This window comes from Arabidopsis lyrata (genome assembly GCF_000004255.2).
Source record: "Arabidopsis lyrata subsp. lyrata unplaced genomic scaffold ARALYscaffold_92, whole genome shotgun sequence".
Lineage (NCBI taxonomy): Eukaryota > Viridiplantae > Streptophyta > Magnoliopsida > Brassicales > Brassicaceae > Arabidopsis > Arabidopsis lyrata.
Genome location: NW_003302483.1, coordinates 32,825 through 41,135, shown reverse-complemented (window position 1 = coordinate 41,135; position 8,311 = coordinate 32,825). Strand labels below are relative to the sequence as shown.

At 37.5% G+C, this 8,311-nt stretch overlaps 4 protein-coding genes and 1 pseudogene across 4 annotated transcripts in view; 2 read left to right on the top strand and 3 right to left on the bottom strand.

The window, feature by feature from the left end:
* Positions 1-223: 223 nt before the first annotated feature.
* Positions 224-1,928, top strand: LOC9298986 (proton-coupled amino acid transporter 3). The gene is made up of 6 exons (XM_002862866.2): positions 224-711; positions 832-967; positions 1,068-1,233; positions 1,310-1,353; positions 1,444-1,506; positions 1,612-1,928. The coding sequence occupies exons 1-6, from the start codon at positions 671-673 to the stop codon at positions 1,708-1,710; spliced, it is 549 nt and encodes a 182-aa protein (XP_002862912.2). The 5' UTR covers positions 224-670; the 3' UTR covers positions 1,711-1,928.
* LOC9298985 (protein ROOT PRIMORDIUM DEFECTIVE 1) lies at positions 1,786-3,203 on the bottom strand. Its single transcript, XM_002862863.2, has one exon. It carries the CDS (start codon positions 3,116-3,118, stop codon positions 1,952-1,954), a length of 1,167 nt encoding a protein of 388 aa, XP_002862909.1. The 5' UTR covers positions 3,119-3,203; the 3' UTR covers positions 1,786-1,951.
* Positions 3,204-3,293: 90 nt separating this feature from the next.
* Positions 3,294-5,919, bottom strand: LOC9298988 (probable serine/threonine-protein kinase PBL19). Its single transcript, XM_002862862.2, has 6 exons — positions 5,304-5,919; positions 5,171-5,218; positions 4,553-4,929; positions 4,179-4,442; positions 3,975-4,097; positions 3,294-3,875 (listed from the first exon to the last, which is right to left on the bottom strand). Exons 2-6 carry the CDS (start codon positions 5,187-5,189, stop codon positions 3,354-3,356), a joined length of 1,305 nt encoding a protein of 434 aa, XP_002862908.1. The 5' UTR covers positions 5,190-5,218; positions 5,304-5,919; the 3' UTR covers positions 3,294-3,353.
* Positions 5,920-5,951: 32 nt separating this feature from the next.
* Positions 5,952-7,274, top strand: LOC9298987 (annotated as a pseudogene).
* Positions 7,275-8,199: 925 nt separating this feature from the next.
* The window catches only part of LOC110226395, a 1,288-nt gene continuing 1,176 nt past the window's right edge, over positions 8,200-8,311 (bottom strand). The window contains exon 6 of the mRNA XM_021018062.1: positions 8,200-8,229. Within this exon, the coding sequence (XP_020873721.1) occupies positions 8,200-8,229 (30 nt within the window). The remainder of the gene's footprint in view (positions 8,230-8,311) is intronic.

Sequence of the window (8,311 nt, the reverse complement as noted above, 5' to 3'; positions counted from 1 at the left end):
CTTAAGTATGTGACCCCATGTTGTGAAACACGTTAGCTGAGGGTCCCATACATTCTGCCACTAGTTCTAGATTTGGCACTACCTGAAGCTGCTTTAAACTTTTTCTCTTTGTTTCGATTTGTTCCTTCTTAAAGCTGCTTTTGACGTCACTAAAGCAGCAAAAATACTATATTTTTAGATGGAAATGATCCCCAAAAAGCTTCTTAAAAGTTACTAGTGTGAAATGATTAGTTTGATAGTGACTATATAGTAGATACTAGATAATATTGATACATTTTCATACTTGACATGATTGTATTCATATTTGCAGGCTTGCTGTGTGGAATATATAATATTGGAGAGTGATAATTTGTCTTCATTATATCCAAATGCTGCCTTAAGTATTGGAGGGTTTCAGTTAGATGCCCGCCATCTATTTGCATTGCTAACCACTCTCGCGGTTCTCCCCACCGTTTGGCTCAGAGATCTCAGTGTACTGAGTTATATCTCAGCTGGAGGGGTGATTGCATCGGTGCTAGTGGTTTTGTGTTTGTTTTGGATTGGTTTGGTAGATGAAGTTGGAATTCACAGCAAAGGAACTACACTAAACTTGTCAACTTTACCTGTAGCTATAGGACTATATGGTTACTGCTACTCAGGACATGCTGTTTTTCCCAACATTTATACTTCTATGGCCAAACCATCTCAATACCCTGCTGTTCTCTTGACATGGTAAGCTTATGTCGCTTTCAACAAGTTCTTATCTTCTAGACCGCTTCGACTTTTGCCTATGCAAACTTCAAGAAAATATGCAACCATTTTGATAGATGAAAGATTGATAATATTGTGCAGTTTTGGTATTTGTACTCTGATGTATGCCGGCGTCGCTGTTATGGGTTATACGATGTTTGGAGAATCAACACAATCACAGTTTACTCTCAACTTGCCTCAAGATTTGGTTGCTACTAAGATTGCCGTGTGGACTACGGTAAGTGGATCAAATATGTTTTCTTTCCACTATGTATTAGTTCTTGCATGTTGGTTATCACATTGGAACTAAAACCGTTTTGTTTTAAACCGTTTCACAGGTGGTCAATCCATTTACCAAATATGCTTTGACCATTTCTCCAGTAGCAATGAGTCTTGAGGAGTTGATACCATCAAGGCATATAAGGTCACATTGGTACGCCATCGGCATTAGAACCGCATTGGTCTTCTCTACGCTGCTTGTTGGTCTTGCAATTCCCTTCTTTGGTAAGATCCTCTTTACCATTTTGATCCAAAAGCTCATTTTCTTGAAAATCATACTTTATACTCAAAAATCTTGCAGGTCTTGTCATGTCATTGATTGGATCGTTGTTGACTATGCTCGTCGTAAGCTATCTTTTCCTTCAAATTCTGGTTTGTCTACAAATGAGGATCTTAAGTTTGGATATATATAAGTTCATATTTTGTTTTGTGCAGACTCTAATACTTCCTCCAGCGTGTTTCTTGAGCATCGTACGGAGAAAAGTTACCCCGACCCAGGTAAATCTTCTTAGCAATTCTGTATTTATACTAGTTTCCCACAAAAACATTGTTTCTAGTGTTTTAAGAAGATTCATCAACAATGTTTTGGTTGGTTTATTGTAGATGATGTTGTGTGTATTAATCATCATAGTAGGAGCAATATCTTCAGTCATTGGCTCATATTCAGCTCTCTCCAAGATCGTTGAGAAATTGAGCAGCTGAAAATATTTCTCTGTTTTTTCTTACAAACTCTTATACCCATTTTGTCTTCAGGGGAATACCTTTTTTTTTTTTTTCTTTTTTTCTTTTTCTGTTTTGTCTTATGTTTTCGTATAGCAATTCATTCTTGCATTCAAAGCTTTTGTAATATCCTGAGTGATGATCTGCATCTTAAAACTGGTTTGAAAGTTGATTAATAAAAGATCGGTCATAAACTGATTCTTGTAAGGTACAGTATTTTGCCTTAGCCTTCAAAATCCAAATCCAAATCTTTCTCTACAATCCCTTCGTCCCTAAACCCGAAACGATTCCTTCTACTCTTCAGAATCAACTCTGAATTCTTCATCAACTGGATGTATTTCTTCCTTACAGCTAACACAGGATGTGTTTCTACACTGGCTTTATCTCTATAAGGCTCTCTTAGAATAGCTGTACAAGTTTTGTTCTTCATAGACAAGTAAAAAATCTGCGGATGTCTCTCAAACGCCTTATGAACCTTTTGCGGCAATCCGAAATGCTTCTTGAGACATAACAACTTCTTCCTCTCTGCGGAATGCTCGACGAAAAGACAAAGCAATTCATGAAGAAACCCAACAACTCTCTTCTCTGCTACATCACTACTTGAATCCAAACATGAATAATCATCATATGGTGATACATAAGGAAGCTTTTGAAACTCTTTTAACCAATCTTCAATTTTGACTCTCAATCTACAACCTTTTGATGGAAACAGAGGAAACTCAATCTCTTCTAAATCCAATTCTCCTCTTCTTCGTCTCTTCTTCATTGCATTCTTCTGCAACACAGACAAAACCTTATCTCCATTATAGTCTACTGCTAAACCTTTAACTCCATCTTCCATATCCACAAACCTAAACGAAGAATCTAAATTCATCTCTGGAAATTGCAAGTAATCATCAGGCAAACCTAAATACCATTTCATTCCTTGAACTATACTTAGTGGCAAAACATTATCTTCACTCATCAGAATCAATTTCTTCAACCTATCACGCAAATCCTCTGCGGAAGTTTGGTAAACGATTCTCTCTTGCCTATCGAGCTCTGTAGCTTCTGGTGTCAATCTAAACCATGGGAGATTATACTCTGGACCAACGAACTCCTCAAAGACTGACGGAAATTTCCTTAAAAACTGAGCGATTTTGGTTGATACATCGAATTGACGCGTCTTCTTGGAGATGGCAGATATCGGAATGCAGCGATTAGGATCCTGGACGATACAGTTCTTGAGACCGATGACGGATTTGAGCTGAGATGATCGGAGAATGTGTTCGATGTTGTCGAAATAAGGATCTCTCTTCCATTTCATGTAAACGTCGACGTAGGTTCGTTTCTGAGTAAGGTTGGTGCAGGAGGAAGCTAGGGTTTTGGCATGGCGGCAAATATAGAGCATTGTGGAACAAATCGGAAAACCCTAAAACCCCAATTATCGGAGCTGGATTGTGACGGAGCTTTAATCGGAAACATAAAAATCAGAGAAGACAGTGATATTGTTACTTTCAACAGCAAACGACACGGTGTTTATTGTGGGTGAACTGCATGCCGTTTTATTCATAGCAAAACGACAATGATACTACGCTTCCCCTTTTCCATAACACAAGCGGTGGTGAGTTTGTTCTCTCAAAAAATCAAGTAGAAGTAACAAGTTTAGGAGACCAAGTGGGTAAATTGGGACAACCATTTTCTCCGATCAAAAGTTCAACAAATCTTCTTTTAACTCTCTCTCTTCTTGAGGCCTCGAATGCAGCTTTAGGTGTCAAGCTCTTCATCAATGGCAGTCCTGAAGGAGCATCATCTGATGTTTCCACTATCCTTTCTAACATCTCTGAAACCTGACTCATTGTTGGCCTAGCCTTCGCCTTCACCATCAAACACCGGTTAGCAACTGCAGCTAGCTTCAATGCTGATTTGAGGTAGTAGTTTCCTTCAAGTCTTGGGTCGATGATCATCTTGAACTTCTTTATGTCGGACAAGTGTGGTCTGATCCACTCCAGGATATTCTGCTCGTTTCTTGGGCGGTTACGGTCAAAAGGTCGTCTTCCTGTGATGAGTTCATATAGAAAGATTCCGTAGCTCCACACGTCACTCTTGGCAGTGAGGTGTCCTGTTTGGATATATTCCGGTGCTGCATAACCAATGGTCCCTACAACCTGTGGATTCATAGTTTGGTTATTGCCTACCAATCAAACATTAAGACTTCAATTGTTTCAAACAATCAATGGAGACATAACAAGTCACGTGTGGCGTACCGCAGTGGAGACATGAGTGATTCCATCAGAAGGACCCATTCGAGCCAGTCCGAAATCCGAGAGCTTTGCATTCCAATTCTCATCAAGAAGAATATTGGAGGATTTGAAATCCCTAAAGATGATCTGCATATAAGATGAATACATATCAATAACACATTCAAAAAAGTTGACAGGCATTTGTGATCATGGATAGAGAAGGCACACCTGAAACTCCATGCCTTCATGAAGATAAGCAAGTCCTCGAGCAGTGTCCTGAGCAATCTTTAATCTGGTGGACCAAGGGAGAGGAGTGACAATAAAACGATTGGATAAATGGTCTTGAACACTTCTGTTTGGTACGTATTCGTAAACAAGTAGCCTTTGGATCCCTCTCTCATCATCCTCAGCGCAATAACCGATCAGCTTCACCAGATTCGGATGCTCCACTACTCCCAGTACATTTACCTCTGTCACCCATTCTTTATGACCCTGTTAATACATTCATATGTAATTATGTTGTTAGATTATTGAAGGCTCTGTGCAAATCAGAACCGAACCAAAGAAAAAGCCAAAGTAAGAATAAAGAAAGATTTGCTTGCCTGGAGACCTCTTCTACTGAGTTGTTTAACTGCAATTTCAATCTTCTTACGAGAATCTTGAGGGTTCTGAATCACGCCACGAAAGACACCGCCAAAGCCACCTTCACCGATCATCAATGAGCGGCTGAAATTTTTGGTAGCAGTTTTAAGGTCATCGAGGGCAAAGACTTTGAGATTGTTACTGTGTGTCTCTGAGAGAACGTGCAAGGAAGAAGTAATGGAAGTAGCAGTACTTGTATCAGAGTTAAATTCAGACCCTGATCCTCCTCTAGCCATCGTAATGGAACCAAACTTTCTCGTCTTAGCTTCATCATCCTGAGTTTTGTCTTTGCTGAAGTAGAAACATTTCATTGCTTTAGACGAAACCAGCCTCCTCACTGCCCACATTCCATGTCAACAACACAAACAGAAACACAATCAGACAAAATTTAACAGAGATAATCACTAATCATTCAATCCACACCAGATATCAAGTTATCAACACAAAATCATCACATTTCAATCAAGAATCCTTATATTCGAAGATTTTTGCAAGAATGTGTAACAAAAACCGATATATAACACAAAAGTAGAAATGTGGTAAGAGTGTTGAAAATCAGAAAGGGAAAGAGAAGAAACCTGATGTAGAATTATTCATGAGGATGACTGAAATGTTGTGATGGGGATCTTCATGTTCATGATTGAGAGAGCTTTAAAGCAAAAGAAAATGGCAGAGAAAGAGATAAGAGGAGAAGAGAGAAGACGAGCTCACCATGATCGAATGGGGGAAGTCAAATAGGCAAATGGCAGCTGGATTGCCGCTTACCAACCTATAGAAGAAGCCTTTTTATTTTATTTTATTCTGTGTTACACCCGCTTGCTTGCTTATATGATATCAATCAAATACCTTAATAAAGAACGCGTTATTTCTTATTTTTTTTTCCATTTGTATTCATATCATTATTTCACCATTTAATCTATAGCCTTAGCCTTTAAGGTACGGTTTCAAATAGAAACTCAAATGAATTTTCCTCTTCTTGAACTTCTATAGAAGCTTCGTGTGATTTATGTAAAATTATGTTTAGTTTTAATTAAAAAATTGACAGTCAATGCTATTACACAATATTTAATGTTGCTGAAATAGGTGGTACTCGAAACGTAAGAAAAATTGATGAGGTGAGGAAAAGCGTTGGAAGGAAAATTTGGGGGTGAGAATTTTTGGCGTAGAAGAGACGTACATTATGGAAGTAGAGAGACTAAGTGTCAGCTATTTGAGAAATCACCTATAGCTATCTCAAAACTAACCCCACACCTAAACTTGCATCATCTCAACATTTTCCTCCTACCTACTCTCTAACTCTTGATTTGTGTCTTACATGGTCCACTCTTTCCACTATTGAACTTCCAAGAGACTAAGAGCATGATTATCGGTGGGATGTTAAGTGAATCTTAGGTTTTTAAATGATTTAAATTAAATTGATAATGCTGCTTTTAACTAAGGAACGTTTTCAGTGTTAAAAGGTGTCAGGTGTCGCGTTTTCTCTCTCTCTTCGCGATTTCCCCACACAGAGAAAAACAGGAGAAGAAATTGTCGACGTTGTCGGTGGCGATGATGTCGGAGAAGAAATTGTCAACGGAGGAACGAAGAATGGTTATCGTAAACCGGACTCTATAGAGAAGCATGAGGATTTGAAGAGTCTCTATTCCTTGATTTGTCTCAGGTTCGATTTTGTTCCCAAATTCGAAAACTGGTGATGCGTCGTCTTCGTTTCTTGAACGTGTAAGAAACTCCGTCGCCGAAAATGGGCCTAAGCTTCGAGAAGCTTCTGAAAGAACAGGACGCGAGATTCTTCTATGGACTCGTAGAAGCAGCTCGCTTCGTGCTCTGCTTGTCATCACTGTAAGTGGACTTTGATCAATGATTGAACCTAATTAGAGACTAATTTCAATTTCAATTTAGCCTTCCTTTATCTTCAATTCGATTTCCTGAAGTAAATTAACATTTTGTGTCCTAAATCGTCTTGGTTCTGTGTCTCTTTACCATTGATGAAAAGTTTGATGCTTTATTGAAAAGTTTAGTGTTTTATTGAACCCATTTGAGTCAAGTTTCGTGGGTATCTCATATTATATTGATTTGTTATTATCTTGTTATTCTTGTTGCAGATGGGAACAATATTTCTTCTTACAACAATGGCTTTGGTTGTCTTCACACTCTTCTTTGTAGCTGCAACAGCTAATGCTATCATAATCTCTCTTCTGATTTCACTTGCTGTTGCTGGAGGCTTCTTGGCATTCTTCTTTCTTTGCTTGACTGGTACTTACATCGGAGCCTTATCGGTTGCTGCATTCGTCATGAAATGAATTTGGTATTGCTAGTTTTTTTAGGCAATGTCTTGTGGATCTTAAGGAAGGTATTGCTAGTTTGATTGTTGCTGCACCTAGATGCTCTGAGATTCCTGAGCTTGGAGATCTTCGAGACATCTTTGAGAAGAAGTATGGGAAAGAGAACTCATTGTACAATGACTTGCTTTCATGGAATTATGAGTGAGGCAAGCTTCCTGTGACCGAATCTTACTACCTTATGGGCACAGTGGATCCCACCGGAGAGCTAAAGGAAGATGAAGTCTGTGTCATCCTGTATGCTACTCAACTCTTCTCTTACTTTTTCATTTTGAGTTTTACATGGAAACATATAACAATGACTTGCTTTCATGGAATTATGAGTGAGTTTTTCATTTAGTCACTGCTTCTTTTCATGGTTTTGTAGTTGTAGTATTAGTTATGATCTAATATTGACACATAATGAACTGAGCTGCAATGTTGTAATCTGAAATCATTTTACACTTTTCTACAAACAGAGCATCAAACCATGAACTTCTAAATCAAATTACACGATTTCGGTCTTTTGTACAAACACACACCTAGCTTTAACCGATGACTCCTCAATTGCAAAGTGTGGAATTGATGAATATCAACTTGTAATATCACCTTCAATTATCTTGTATTCTGTCTCTTTTTTTCTTACAAATTTCTTCCTAAAAAAAATCCAAATTGTTCTTCCTAAATATTCTAAAACCAACAATATACTAAAAAAAATCCAAATCCTTGTTTCTAAAACCAACAATTTCTTCCTAAAAAAAATCCAAATCCTTCTTCGTAAAAATCCTTCTTCCTAAAACCAACAATTTCTTTTCACGTCAAATCCTTGTTCTAAACCCAAAACCTTTTCTTCCTAAAAATTCTACATACAAAATGGCATCATCTTCCAATTACAATTTCGAAGAAGCGTTGGACGAAGAATTATCCAATGCTTTCCAGCAAGCGTTGGATAATTCTTTGGACTATTACGATGATCGTCAGCAAGCCGCAATTTTGTGTTTTATGTTATTTATGTTATAAATTGTATCTCATGTATGTTTTAATTTTTTTAATTTGCAACAATTATTAAATTTTCTATAATTATAATTTTTGTTTTTATATTAATATTTTTTTTCTAAGAACCACATGTTAAGAGCCTACCATTAATCACACAAAAATCTTAACTCAAAAATACTATCTCTTAACAATCACTTTTACAAATAAATTACTTAAATATTGCTAAGATATATTTCTAAGAGACTACCTATAATCATGCTCTAACAGTCGTGTTGTAAGTCTGTCTATTTGCTTCATTTGGCGAGAGCATAGTGCTCGGTTATCTGCAAGTGAATACAAGATAAGGAAAATTAATATGACTTCAGAAAAAAACCTAACAAACAAACAGATTTCTACCTTATGAAA

What these genes read in the sequence shown, in the direction of transcription:
- LOC9298986 (XM_002862866.2), top strand. Translation starts at nt 671, where the DNA reads ATGGCCAAACCATCTCAATACCCTGCTGTTCTCTTGACATG. An exon ending in CCTGCTGTTCTCTTGACATG is followed by an intron (nt 712 to 831) that starts GTAAGCTTATGT and finishes AATATTGTGCAG; the next exon opens with TTTTGGTATTTGTACTCTGA. An exon ending in CGTTGTTGACTATGCTCGTC is followed by an intron (nt 1,354 to 1,443) that starts GTAAGCTATCTT and finishes TGTTTTGTGCAG; the next exon opens with ACTCTAATACTTCCTCCAGC.
- LOC9298985 (XM_002862863.2), bottom strand. Translation starts at nt 3,118, where the DNA reads ATGCTCTATATTTGCCGCCATGCCAAAACCCTAGCTTCCTCCTGCACC.
- LOC9298988 (XM_002862862.2), bottom strand. An exon ending in TCAGTAGAAGAGGTCTCCAG is followed by an intron (nt 4,443 to 4,552) that starts GCAAGCAAATCT and finishes ATGTATTAACAG; the next exon opens with GGTCATAAAGAATGGGTGAC. An exon ending in ATGAAGGCATGGAGTTTCAG is followed by an intron (nt 4,098 to 4,178) that starts GTGTGCCTTCTC and finishes TCTTATATGCAG; the next exon opens with ATCATCTTTAGGGATTTCAA.